This window comes from Suricata suricatta, chromosome 2 (genome assembly GCF_006229205.1).
Source record: "Suricata suricatta isolate VVHF042 chromosome 2, meerkat_22Aug2017_6uvM2_HiC, whole genome shotgun sequence".
Taxonomy (NCBI): Eukaryota; Metazoa; Chordata; class Mammalia; order Carnivora; family Herpestidae; genus Suricata; species Suricata suricatta.
Window position 1 is genome coordinate 121191501 of NC_043701.1, and position 15020 is coordinate 121206520.

The 15020-nt window shown below is 36.1% G+C and overlaps 1 protein-coding gene across 1 annotated transcript in view; it reads left to right on the top strand.

Moving 5' to 3' along the window:
* The first annotated feature begins 261 nt into the window (after positions 1-261).
* UBE2D1 (ubiquitin conjugating enzyme E2 D1) overlaps positions 262-15020 on the top strand; it is a 31957-nt gene continuing 17198 nt past the window's right edge. Inside the window, exon 1 of the mRNA XM_029931718.1 lies at positions 262-503. Coding sequence (XP_029787578.1) covers positions 480-503 — 24 coding nt within the window. The 5' untranslated portion in view covers positions 262-479. The remainder of the gene's footprint in view (positions 504-15020) is intronic.

Here is a 15020-nt window from a genome sequence, read left to right on the forward strand (position 1 = left end):
AATTTACAAATTCCTAATTTGTTATCCCTCTTCTACAGATTGGATACCTCAGGTTCAATAACTTGATCAAAACCAAATTACAGAGACTAACTCATGACCAAGAAACTCTAAGCCTAGGTTGAAGTCAGCAGTAACTCGACCCGCCAGGGGCCAGCGGCCCAGGACAGGGCTGGAACTACACTTCCCAGTGTGCCAGGCTGGGCGGAGCGTGAGCGGGGAGGGCGCAGGATCCTTCCCAGAAGCAAAAGCGGAAACAAAAGAGTCTCGCCGGCGACCCCTCCCGCACACTCGCGCACAGTGGCGCTTGGGCGCTCACGGAACAGGCACCGGCGCCCAGAGCGAGTCAGCGAGCTGCGAGCCGGGGACCTACAGGGCAGAGCCAGTAGAGCGGAGAGCGAGCAGAGCCCACGACTACCTTACGCCCCAGAATCCCACGTCCGACCCCAGCCGGCCCGTGTCCCCGCCGCCCTCCCTGACCCATGGCGCTGAAGAGGATTCAGAAAGTGAGTGCAGAGGCCAGGCCTGGGACTGCGGGGTGCGCTTCGGTCCCTGCCCACACTCACCCGGGCGATGGTCCTGAAAGACGCTCTGGGAGGGTGGGCGGGGACCTGGCCAGAGAAGCCTGCCGGGCCCGAAGGCACTGGACAGGTGAGGTGGGAGCTGGAACAGATCCCGGGCGGCCGGAGGTGCTTGGAGGCTGGGGCCGCGCTGCGCTCTCGCTCCAGAGTTGCCCCGGGAGCCCCAGGGTGGAGATCCTTCTCGGGCTTCAGACCTTCCCAAAATCTGTGCTTCACGGTCACGACTGGATTTTGTCCTATACCGGTCTAGTTTTGGCCCCTGTCATGCTGTTTTCTCCACGCTGTTTCTTAAGCGCCTTCTCTTTTATGTTGTTTCTCCGGGCTCCTGGAGAGGGCAAGGAAGGTGTGGTGGGCCTGCAGCCTTTCTCTTCGGTACTGTGGGTTGGTTCTTTTTCTCCTCTGCGATTGGCTCCTGCTCAGATCCCCAACTGGCTGGAAAAGCCCATTTGGGGCCCAGAAGCCAGGAGAAGCCTCTTGCTTCATCTATTTTGGTACCTCTTCTGCTGCCACTTCAGGTCACATAGCTGTAGTGAAAACATAGTTGCTGATACACAACAAGATGACCTCCTGGCTGTGATTCATCGTGAGTCAAGCCAAACAGGTTTTATTCCCCCCTCACATGTAAAGTTCGAGACACAACAGAAACTGCCACAATTTAAGTTGTTTGATGCTTTGACACATGAGTATAGATTGAAGAAGAAATGTATACGTTTATTCGACAAATATTTATCCATTTCAACTCTGTGTAAGGAATTATCTTCCCTTGCATAATACTATATTTATTGCTACTGTTTCAGATGTAAACATCCCACAAAATTGGAGTTGGAGCATTTTTTTCTGTTCAATTTTATATTTTGTTAGGTTATTATTCTGTTCACTGACACAAGTTTTAAAAAGGTTTTACAATTACAGTTTATGTGGAGAACATTGAGAATTTATATATTAAATGGGGAGTTTTTCAGCAAGTTAAGCCAACAACAAACAACATGCCTTGTAAATAATTTTAGGAGAAATCAGTGCTAGAAAATTTTTATTAGCTTTTTCAGGCATGAAGTAATAGAGATACATATATATCGTGCTGTCATCTTCTGGTACAGAGGACAGCAACTTTCAGGTCCAGACTTTGTTGTTGTTGTTCAAACACTGAATCTGTAAAATACTGTTTGTTTGTGTGTGTGTGTGTGTGTGTGTGTGTGTGTCTGTGCCTTTGAGGGTCTTTAATTATAAAACATAGAGTTAACACTCCACATCTATTGCTTACTGTTTTCTGATTTGAAGATAATGCAATTATACATTCAAAATTATCCTAATTTTAAAGCCCTAATCAGCATCTTTGCCATGCCCTGTATACTTACAAGTGATGATGATAATACTGGCTTACATCTGAATTTAACAACACACATTCCAAGGAAGTTTTAAAATTCCATTTCCTGCTTGTGAGAATTCTTCACAAGACTTTGCCTATTCAATAGCTTTTAAATAGTGTAGAATTTGCTTACAGTAAGTATACAGTCAAAGAAAATGTACAAAACGTATTCACTATTTGTGAATTTGTGAATACTTTACTGGATAATTGTCAGTCACCATCCTGAGCCCATGTATTTGGCTTATATTTATAATAGGAATACAGCCAAGTCATATCTTTAGTTTATAATCTAATTGATTTTAAAAAATCCCATAAAATTGATGTTAGGCCTGTAACAAATTGATATTTTGGAGAATAAATTGGGGATTACATAATGTCCCATCTCCATATGTCAGTCTTTGGCTTTCCCTTTTTGTTATCAGAAAAGTTGAGTTGCACAAATCTCCCTTTTCACTAGTCACTTGTTCCATTCCCTCAAACTTTAAGGGGTGTTATTTTGTTTGATTTCCCACTTTTCTTCCTACTTTTCACACCTCCTTGATTAGAAGCCAATTCCAGGTAAGGTGTGCTGTTTGCCTTATGTACAGTAACAAAGCCTTTTTCGATGTCATCAGTATATAAATTCATATATGAATCTTGGCATGTTCCAACCAAAGAAGATGAATATTAACTTTTGATCTTTCTTTGTAAGTGTATTAAAATAACACTGTCCTATACCTTTCCTGTCATTGGGTTGTGATTTTCCTTTCCTCAAGTGGCAGACCTTAAGGTTGTATAGAACTTCTGAGAACTCTGCAGTTTGGAGTTGAGGGGGGGGTAGGGGCACTTCAGAACAGCTTTGGAACTGCTTCTAGGGTAGTGTATTAGAAATAACTGTGTTCAGACTGTTCCCACTGCTGTACATGGAAAGATGTTGAATCCCTCAGATAGGCTGGGGTGGAAAGAAGGTTGAGAACCACTGATGTCTAGCCTATTCTTAATATTCAAAGAAGGAACTTGAGTCCAGGAGTGAAGGAACATTTTGTCTAAGTTAATCTCTGAAGAAGTGACTTGGCTGGCATATTTGAGAATGTTAAAAAAATTCATGACTTCACATTTCTCCACCTCACATGAAAAGATTAAAGATGGTTGAATTAAAATTGTATGTATATACAAAGCATGTAGATGTCAATGATTTAAAAATATTTTATAGTAGAGTATGCTAAATGACTTAATACTCTTATTTAAACATTCAGTGCCATTTTGCATTTCAGCTCATAAATTTACACACCCATGCCCTATTTTTAGATATAGTGGAAGATGTTACCACAGTCACCTAAATCACTAAAGGGAAAAAGTTTGGACAAAGTCTGCGGAAAGATACCTAAGATATATTTGAAAAAGGAAGATAGTTTTTCAGCTGGGCATCACTTATTTTCTAGAATTATTTCTAAGTGTTTCTTTTACCAGTACTATGTTTAATCCTTGATAAACTTTTTTTGGAAATCACTTTTAAAATTATGAATGTTATATCATAATACTGGATGTTTTGAAGACCAGAAGAATAAAAGGAGATCCTAATATAGTCATTATTATCATCTTAGTATATTTGCTTCTAGATTTTTTTTATTTGACAAATTGAAGTAATGATCACCATACTATCATATGATATTATTGCTTTTTTGGTCTTTTGAAAAGTGAAACAAAGAAGTTTTGTTTTGTAAATATAGCAACACAGATACAATACTCCTCAAAATGGAATATTTGCTTTTTTAATAAGTAATTTAACTTAAAACTTCTTATGTAAGAAGATTAAAATACAACTTTATAAATGTTTGAGCTGCTGAATTTTTTTATTTGTACTATTCCACAAAACACTCTACATCAGTCTAGAAAACCTTAGGATACTTATAAAAACCACCCAGCCCTTTGTGGATAGAGCATCAAAGAGAAGATCTGTTTTTTTATTTCTTGGTCTGTGACTTACTAGCTTGTTTCCCTATCTCTGCAATGATACTGTAGCTAAGTACAACCAGGATGTAATATGTAATGGTAATTCTGTGATAGATGCTGTTCTAAGTGTTTGACATGTATTGTTTTAACCATTTGTGAACCCAAGAAGTTGAAATAATTATTATCCCCAAGTGGAAGCACAGAAATGTTGAGTAATTGTATTCAGAATTACATATCTGGTAAGTGGCAGCGCTAGGGGCAAAACCAGGCAGTTGGCTTCAGATTCCATGCTCTTAACCATTTTAGTACATGGCTTTTCTTATCCAAATGGACTCATATCTATTGTGTTTATATCAATAGACATATAGAGTCAAATGAGTTTATAGTTGTGATTTGCAAACTGGACTTTCTATATGCATGTAAAATGGTATTAAGACCTTGGCGTATTTAATCATTTTCACAGATGTATCACACATTTAAAATCTCTGCTCTCCAGTAATGTACACTGAATCATTTAACATGGTAAATGAGTAATATAATTTTGTTTATTCTTGTTCCATCACTTAAAATTTTTCTCCTCCAAAAGGATTTAGAATAATTGTAATTTATAAATATTCTGTTAAAGTATCATTTCATTGTGAAGTTTTCATTTGAGAAAACTATTTATGAATTGATATAGCTGTTTAGACCCTCTAGTGGCTTTGAATAGTAGTTGACTGTTCAGATGGCACAAATATGTTAGGAAGACTTGTAGATTGCAAGATCAAATCTAGGATTCCAGATTCTTTCAGTAAAGAAGGATGTAACTCTGGGGAGCCTGGGTGGCTCAGTCTGTTAAGATTTGACTTTAGCTCAGGTCAGGATCTCAGAGTTCATGGGTTTGAGCCCTGCATCAGGCTCTGAGCTTTGAGCTGCTTTGGATTCTGTGTCTCCCTCTCTCTGCCCTTCCCCCATGCATATTCTGTCTCTGTCTCTCAAAAATAAATAAAACATTAAAAAAAAAAAGAAAAAAGAAAGATATAACTTTAACAAAAGTTTTAAAAAGGGAGAACACAGTATTTATGCTTCTTGGTGGATGAAGGGTTTTTCCTTGGGATGAAAGGAAGAAAGTGTTCTTTTTCTAAAAAACCACAGTGTCAGTTGTTTTGTTTTGCTTTTAAATCATTGTAATTAAGCTCAATCTTCCTTTTGCCCTGGATATCCTGTATTTTTCTTTTTTTTATCACAACAAAAAAGTGAAAAAACAAGATAACCTATTGTAGTTAAAAAGGTCTGAGGTCCTTCTCTGTGGAAATAATTAGCATAGATCTTAATGAGGCTGTTTATGCCTCTTTTAGGAAGCCAAACACATATTATAAAAACCAAGTTAACAGGATGTGGGATTGCCCCCAGTAAAGCAGATTAGCATCCTTACATGTGTTAGTTCCCTGAAATTCACAAAGAAAGCATATTTAATGAGTGCTATTAGTCAAGTTAAGAAGCCTGATTCTTTCCATCAAACTGAATTAATGGTTGTCTATAATGTATTAGCTCTCTTGTCTTCCCACCTTTTTTTTTTTTAACAGTGGATGAACTGATGTTTCATTAATTAAAAACAGGTATTGAAATACTTGTCCTCTTTCCTCTTATATAATCTAGATTTTCAGGGAATTGGAGGGATCCTCAGGCCGCCTCAGAACATCTGTCTGAAGGTAAAACAGGTTCTATTTCTAGCCTGTCTTGGTCAAGATCGCCTCTGAAGAGCTGCTTTTTCTGCATTTAATTGGTTCTGGGATGAATTTGAAGATTCAGTTACACACATTAGACAGTATTAGAGGCTAGTATGTTCTGGGAGTTGTCCTTTGTATGGGGAGGAAGCTGCCATCCTGAAGCTTACAGTTTAGTGCTACCCATCCTGTTGGCTGCTTCCTCCACTGCTCTCTATTCATATTATTCTGTTTTGGGGGATTTTGTTTTATTTTGTTTTGTTTTTGGTGGCTCTTTTCCTTCAGTTTACCACATTGTTTATTAGATGCTTAGTCTCCTTTCAGATTTATGAAAGCCTTTCCAACAGGGATAAGGTTGGTGTGTTGCTTCCTTCACTTTAAACTTCCTTAGTAAAAAAAAAAAAAAAAAAATTCCTTAGTAGTACAAATAATTTGATGATTCTCAATCCAAATTACTACCCTCCTTACGTGAGCAGAGTTTGGATTTTTTTGGAGGGAACCAAAAAGACATGATGGCCTATGCTCATTGTTCTTCTCTAAATCAGTAAAACTCTGGCCTGTGTTTTTGCTTCCCCTAAATTTTGATGTGTTGTATTTTCATTTAGTTAAAAATATTTCCTAATATCCCTTTTGATTCTTCAACCCTTGAGTAATTTAGAAGTATATTATATATTCTCCCAGTACTTGTGATTTTATAGATAGTTTTCTTTTCTTTTCTTTTCTTTTCTTTTCTTTTCTTTTCTTTTCTTTTCTTTTCTTTATCCTCTCCTCTCCTCTCCTCTCCTCTCTCTTCTCTCCTCTCTCTTCTCTCCTCTCCTTTTTCTTTTCTTTTCCTTTCTCTTGTCTTGTCTTTTCTTTTCTCCTCTATGTTTATTATTGAGAGAGAAACAGAGCCTGCATGGGAGGGACAGACAGAGAGGGGGCCAGAGGATCTGAAGTGGGCTCTCCTCTGACAGCAGAGAAACCAAGGTGGGGCTCAAACTGACTGATAAGCTGCAAGGACCTGACCTGAGCCAGAGTCAGACCCTTAACTGACTGAGCCATCCAGGCACCTCCAGATAGCTTTCTGTTATTGATTCTGAGTTAATTCCATTATGAACAAAGAACTTGTTATTTGACTCCTTTTCAATATTTGGGACTTGTTTTATGGCCCAGAATATGGTCTGTACTTTATCCTTCCACAATAGTGATGCCCTTCAGTTGCTCAACATAACTTTTGAATGAAAATATTTAATGAATTCCAGACTTCATTTAGCCAGTTTCTGGTTGGTATCTGTAGAGCCTTGGTTATTTTAGACCTTCTTAGTGTCTTCTTATACTTTATGAGCTTCCAGAACAGTGGTGATGAAACCAACTTAGTGGGTCATAAATAGCATTTTAAAAAATGGAATAGAAAATATTAATGCTTTAGGTATAGTAAGAGTAGTATTGTTTCATGAAACCTTTATTTTAATTATATATTTGTGCCTGTGCCTGTGTATATGTGTGCTAGGTTGTACTATATGTATCATGTTATTCTTGTTATGAATGGCTGTAAGGAAAGTATAAAAATCACTGTTTAATAGCATAAGATCCTTAGGTAAAATTAATATTATCAAAAATATGTGCCACACATTCATATATATCTACATATAGAGAGCAAATGAAAATATATGTAAAAATATGTGTGTATATATATTCACATACACAGTGTAAAGTATTGTATTGGAAACCATTCAATTTGGTAGAAACTGTCAATGCTTATTGTTTTCTACTAAAAGTTGTAGCATTTGTAATATACAACCACAGTATTAAAGAATAGTGCTGAGTGATATTAAGATTAATTGATTTATTATGCAAGTACTTATTAAGTGCCTGCTATATAACAGCTATTTGGGATAGAACTGTAAGAAGCAATGTATAATAACAAATATTTGGTAAATATTGAAAGATATGTTGGTCTTTTAAGTAGTTTTTAAGAAATAGGCTGCTAGCTTTTATTCTTTCATTTTTTTTTCTTTCTTTTTTTTGTGAAGCACCATCTTTCTTGGTTACTATGAAGTAAATAGTAACTTTTAATAATGTAGAATTGAAAATGCTCTATGTTGCATATTATGTATTAGAATTGTATTATGCATTTTGAAAAGTTGCCTGTAATTTCCTATCATGTTTTTCTTGCCTCTCAGAGTGTCTTTAAACACAAACACTCTTAAAAGCCTATGGAGTAGTGTTCATTTCTAACCTTTTAGAAAATTAAAGCTTCTGAGAAAAGATAATAAGAATCCCTTTTCATTCCCTCACTTGTCACACTTTTGTTTCTCTTCTCTTGAGTATGGCTGAAATTGTGCAAATGGCCTTAATTCAAGTACTGGAGCATTGTTGGCTCCAATGTTGATTAAGAATAATGGGCTGTAGTTACTATAGCCTTGAGGTGAGTATTGTTTAGGGATGGGGAGAATGCTGGAGTGGAAGTCAAATGGTCTGAACCTTTGCTCTAACTTTGGCTTCATGACCTTGGCCCAAAACTCAGTCTTTATTTTCGTTATCTAGAAATGTTATGCATTGAACTAGGTAATTTCCGTGGTCCTATCTGATTTATAATGAGTCTTTTAAGATGTCTTATTCTTTAATTAAAAAGCAGTTATTTGTGATGCAAATAAGATATAGTTCTCTTTTTGTACCAGTATACTAACAAGCTTTTCTAATTCCATGTAGCTTCTGTGTGTTTCACAGATATCTTTATACTTTATGGATTGTTTTATCCACATATTTAGAAAACTGCCTTATACAGCTACCCCATGTAGTAGATTTGGGGGGGGGGAATTCTAGTTAATGCATTTATGAAGCACCTTCTGTATATAAGGCATATACAAAATGAAATAAGGAGATATATGGAAAAGCGTTGTATAGCCATCACTATCTAAGGAATTTAAAACTATTAATGGTAAGAAAAGTACTGTAATGATTAGGTAGACTTAGGGAAGTACAATAAGGAAAACATAACATACTTGAACAGAAAGAGAGTCAAAGGTGGGAGAGACCAAATTTATTTAGGGAAGATCAGGATAAATGTTATGCAGTTGGAATTGGATATAGGTTTGGAGGAATGGGTAGCATTTTTAAAGATATGGTTCATAAAGGAAGCTACAGAAGCGAAAGCACCAGAAAGTACTTGTCTTGTTTAGGAAGTAACAGATAATCCTGCCTTTGGGAAGCATTTGGGGAATAGTAGACATGAAAGTTCATCCTGTGGAGGCCCTTGAAGACTCACCATGAGAAATGTGTACTTAATACTTTAAATTTGGGGAAGTTTGGGAAGCTATTGAGGTTTTTTGAGTAAGGAAGTAACATTCTTAATCATATTTTTGGTAGGCATTCTTGCCCTCACAGAACATAGGATTGTTTACTATTTGTAATTACAAATCAGATAAATGTCATGAAAAGGGAAATATAGAGTTCCTTGGGAATATAGCAGGGACCCTTTGAAGGGTTCAAGTAAAACCTAAGAAAATGTGTTTAAGATGAGACGTAAAGGTAGAAGGAAAGTAGGTAAAGTGAATGAGTGTGCTTAGGAGTCTTCTATCTAAAAGGAAACAAGGGACAGCCTAGCATTTGGGTGACTTTAAAGTTATGATTGGTACAGAGAGCATTGGGGATGCAGAGAGAAGGAGTCAGATGCTTGAGGGCCTGGTAATGAGCCATTTTAGGGATTTGTAAGTTTTATGTTAAGGCTCATGAAAAATACTGAAAGGGTTTGACTTGGTACATTGAGAAAATGATTTTGACTACAGTGTCTTGGTAGAGAAATAGGACAAGTCAATTAAGACACTGCAGTTACTTAAGTGAGATCCAAAGAGTGTCTGACCTAGGATGGTGGCAGAAGACATTTGAAAAGAGGGTTATATGAGAAACCCTGGCCTTTTTGAGTTGATCTGACCCACACATGCCTACCCCTACTTGGCCTTTCAGATCAGATCTCTGAGGCTCAGTGGTCAAGGCAGTCTCTTCAGACTCCTACTACCCAATCTGTTCTCAGATTAAGGCTTTAATATTGTCTCCCTAATGAAACTTTGGCTTCTTATCCTAAAATGTCTCTTCTTGCTCTTCTCAGACATTTTTGTCCATTGGACCTTATTTTTTTTGTTGTTGTTGTTTTTGTTTTATATCCTGGGACCCTTTGGGATGGATTTGGACTGAAGCAGAATCTGAACAACTTGTACTGATTATTATGAGGGGATGGGAGAGTGGAGTGGGATATGATGAAGGAATCAGATGGTGATTCTAAGATTTAGAGTTTGGATTACTGGAAAAATATATTTTTATCACAATACTTCATAAAGAAGGCTGAAATACAGTTTTACTGCGATACCTTAGATTTATATGAGATACATTTTTATTTATGTAATTCCTATGGTGGAAATATTATATGTAAAGGAGGTAACTGGGAGTCTTCTCTTTAAGAGGAACCTGTGTTTGAAATTACAGGCAAACTAATATTTCAGGAAATCAAAAGTCATTATATATATAGCCATCATGGCTGCTGTAGAAATCACTGGGAAAAAGTGGTTGCAGATCTGAGACATTGGGTAGATAATGTCTCTAATCTTGACATCAAACATTTATTTCATATTGTGCTCTTTATAGCTCTGGTTCAATAAATACTATTTTGATGTAACAAAGTCAGTAGCATAACTGCTTTCTTCATATTTTGTGTGGAATTTGGCTGCATTATTATCATTTATTTTTTTCATATTGTAGAATATTTAATCATATTCAGATATATGTACAAGAAAGTGGGAAGTACAAAATGTCATAAAACTGTATTCAATCATGTATAATTTGTCTAGATTACATTTGAAAAATACATATATAGAAGAGACAAAAATAACAGGCATTTGGTTAAATACTGGAAGTTATCACCGGCTATCTCTGGGCTGCACTGTTTGCCAAGGGCCAGCAAGTCCCTATTTGAAAAAGGGATTAGATAGCACCTCCCCACATAAAATGTGGCTCACACCTCATCTGCTAGATGACCTTCTCCACATATATTTGGGGAGCAGGGCATCTCACTTGGAAAAGTGATACCTGCATGGAAGAGAAGCACAAATTTCCTCTGTGGGTCACTGTGAGTACTGTGAACACTTCTAGATTCTCTGAGCACATATCCTTCCTACTGGGAATAGCATGCCATGTGAAGATATTATCATTTACTTTTAATAAACAGCGTTTACCAGAGATACCTGATCCAAAAAAACAGCTAGGATCATTTTGAAATGAGTTTGGTTCCTATGACTTATATATTGGATGCCATCAGTGTTTTGAAGTATTCCAGGAAAAATCTACATGGTTAATAATAATAAAGCTGTTCTTTAATTCATGGGTGTAAGGAGGCTCTGTATATGGGGACCTTCTGACGATTGTTTGGTATCTATTGAAATAGCTCTAGTCAGGTGGATAAGGAAGGAGATCAGAGTCTGAAGTGTAAACTTGTAAAATGTTTATTTACAGACAGATCAAATATAGCTCATATATCCCTTTGGAGACAACATCAAAAATGCAATGTGGTAAGAAACACTGTCTTGTTTTAGGAGTTTTGAGGTAAAGATGGTTGTGTCACATGAATTAATTGCCTCTTGAGCCAAGGTTTTTGAAATAATGTTTTCATATGCTTTGGATTTGGTAATTTAGCTTTTGGACTGTAAAACAGTCCCTATGCACAGGCTGTGCATTAATGTCCCTTACACACATCCAGTGGAGTATATATTGTATCTGTTACAGAGATTTAGACCTTCTGAACATTAAAGCTAGAGCAACCAAGCTTTTTCAGTCTGGTCAGCATAATTTTTTAGAGAATATTTACTGCATAGTGTCGTATTAAGTTTGATAGTAAATAAGGCAGCTCTGACTTGTTAGCTTTCATTCTCCATTGTTCAGGTTGGACTGTTACCCTTCTGGGAACTGAAAGATTCATGCAGGCCTCTCTTCTCTTAGCTTCCCTTCTTTGTTTCCTTTTATTTGTTTACTTTTTTTGAATTAGGCTGCCTCATCTACTTTTAGGTTTTAAGGTCCCTAAAGGCAGGAACTGTATCTAGATTGGTTTTATGGCAAACACGAAGCATATTGTGGGGGTGTTATAAACATGCCATCTGTGTCAATTTAAAATTCAGTTTCAGACCTCTCAGTACTTTCCTTTGTGTCTACTGGGTTATAGAAATCTGAAAGAGAGTAGAGGTACTTAGCCATGTAAGGCTATATAAATCCATTAAGTACACATTTTTGTGGACTTATAATGCTTCTATAGTTCTAGTCAAAATCTGCCTTTCTTTTCAATATCTTATATTTTTATTTTGAAGTTTAGATATTCTAGTTTTTTTATTTGAGTATTAACTCACATTGGAATAGAAAATTTTTTCACTGACACAGATTACTTTTGTCTGGGGCATACTTTCACCACTTTGATGGTATTTATTGCCTGATTTGTGTTTAGGTATAAGGTTAGTTTGTTTTAAGCTAACTTTGTGTCAAAGGAGAAGAAGGAAATTGGATCAACTATGTATTTCAATTTTAGATTTTAAAAGTCACTGGAAATGATTGGAAGATACACCCATACATTACACACACGCACACACACACACATACACACACACGCAATCACAGTGTGTTGGCTATGATGAGTTCTTTCATATATGGAATCATAACTAGTTTCAATGTTTGATAGGCATCTGTTAACATTATAGGATATCTACATATTTCTGTTAGGTATATACCTGGCAGTAAACTTGCTGGGTCATTAAGTATTCCTGTGTTTACCTTTGGTAGTTAATGTCAAACTTTGCCTCATTCACCAGCAGCATGAGAGTTCCAGTTGCCTAACATCTTTGCCAACACTTACACTCTTTTCAGGTTTTTTCATTTTAACCATTCTGTTGGGTTTGTGGAACATAACATTTTGGTTTTAATTACATTTTCATGATGCCTAATGAAGCTTAGCCCCTTCTCATATATATATTGGCTGTTTGGATAGTCTTATCTTGTCTTTTCTTTCTGTCTTTCTTTCTTCCTTTCTTTTGCCAGCCTCTTTTATAAAGTGCCTATTCAAATCTGTCTTTTAAAAATTGATCTGTAGATAAAGATTTTATATATTCTGGATGTGGTTCTTTTGTCAAATATATATATATATATATATATATATATATATATATATATATATTACAAATATTTTCTCCTATTAGATGGTTTGCTTGCCTTTTAATACTTTTAATGTGTCTTTTGATGAACAAATGTTCTTGATTTTAGTCAAGTCCAAATTTTTCATTTTTTCCCTTACAGGTAGTGCCCTTTGGGTCCTGCCTAAGAAATTTCTGTCTCCTCCAAGGTCATGAAGACATTTTATGTTTCCTTTTAAAAGCGTTAGTAATTTATCTTTTAAATTTAAACCTATGGTCTATTTAGTATTGACTTTTGGATATAGTTTGAAGTGGGAGATGTCAAGGTTTATTTTTTTCCCATATGAATATCCAGATGACCATCTATTGAAAAGATTTTTCTTTTCCTCCACTAGAATGCTGCTGACTTCACTTTTAATTTTTGAAGGCTGGGTTTGCCATTGTTTTCTTTCCATTTGAAATGCATTGATAAAGTAGATACTGATGGTCCTACTCATATATCAAATACCATCACTTTTGCTCCTATATCAAAAGTGCTATTTGTTTATCAAAAATAGTGATAATATCATAAATTGGGTTTAAAGAATATATTGTCCATTTTTTTTCCGTGTGCAACTTTCTGCAGTTATACTTTATAGAGCCCTAGGGAGATACCACCCCATTAAAGTGTGTGAAAGATACCCCCTGTGTGGCAAAATACAGCAGCCCTAACTGTAATAACTGGCAAATACAAAAACAAAATATATTAAGTTTTCTTTGCTCCAGCAATGCACCTTTTACAAATAAGGGTTATTTTATTTAAGTATAATAGCATTGTAGTGTGCCACAAGTTTAAAGGAGTAGAGTAGGACGTGATAGCTGAGGCAATATATGTGGCTTTCGCAAAGTAACCAGATCTACTAACCTTGTTTATAAATGTTTCATATTTGCACTTATTTTTTTTTCAAAGGTAGTTTGCGTCAGTAAAGATATTTTATGCCAGTTCCTTACTAGATCACACTTCTGTCCTAGGAAAAAACTAAGACTCCTTAGGATGTTCTAAACTTGAATAAACACACTCAGAATAGGACTCTTGAGGTGTATGGCTACCCTTAAATGTGTTTTATTGGAGATAGAACCATTTTTAAATTTCTAAGAATCTAGAGCCCCTCTTTGCAATACTTTTAAATTGTATCTTTTGAAGTTATTTTTTTCCACAGATCAGTTCTCCTTGAATTTCATGCCTCAGTTTAATCATCAACAAATATGCCTGACTGGTAACTTAGGAGGATGTTTATAAGCATCAGAAGCTGATATCATTAAGTTAAGTCTTTAAAACATTGGGATGTAGAGGTGGGATAATAGTATAAAAACAGAATCATGATCCCTACTAGATAGGATGTGAAAAAGTTTAATAAACTTCTGCTATAATTAGTCCACTGGTTAAATTGATCATGCCACAAAAAACAACAATAACAAAAAACTCTGTCATTACCACAAACTGCAGCCCTATCCCTAAGCAAGCTCTGTCACCAAGGATTGCTAGTAGTTGAAAGACAACTTACTTTGAGCCTGGTAAACACAGCACAAACCCCTAATTCTTGTCAGAAAAGCAACCAAAAGCTGTATCCTGACATTAGGTCAGCAGCATCCTAAATAAACAATAAGGATGGAATATTTAGTATTTTGAGGTCTTCTAAACCAGAAAAAAAAAACCCCAAAATTGCTAATGAGAATTTTGTGTTGCTTTAGCTATTTTGCTAGATAATCCTATGTTCTGTAAATGGAAAATAGTGGGGCAGCAGCATGATTTTTAATACTTAAACGATTAACTTTTGAGATTCATTTTTAGTATGATTATATGTTACTTGAAAGGCTATCTCATGTTTTTAAGTGAACTGCACTCTTCTCTCCTAACCCCTGTTATTACAATACTCTTTTTATTATATGCAGTCTGCATTACTACCTATGGGAATAATTGATTTTGATTCTGTTGCCAAATCTAATTACTTGTATTTCTTTAATGTTTTTATTAAATAGAGAGAGACAGAGACAGATTGTGAGTCCGAGAGAGAGAGGAAGACACAGAATCTGAAACGGGCTTCAGGTTCTGAGCTGTCAGCAGAGCCTGATGCATGGCTCAAACTTGAGATGAGATCATGAACAGAGCCAAAATCGGATTCTTAACTGACTGAGCCACCCAAGCATTCTAATCATTTGTATTTCTAAAAGATTGAAATTTGAGTTGTCTGTTCCCTGCTTATCATGTTTTTCCTTAAAATTTTTAATAGTTTATTGTCAGATTGGTTTCCAT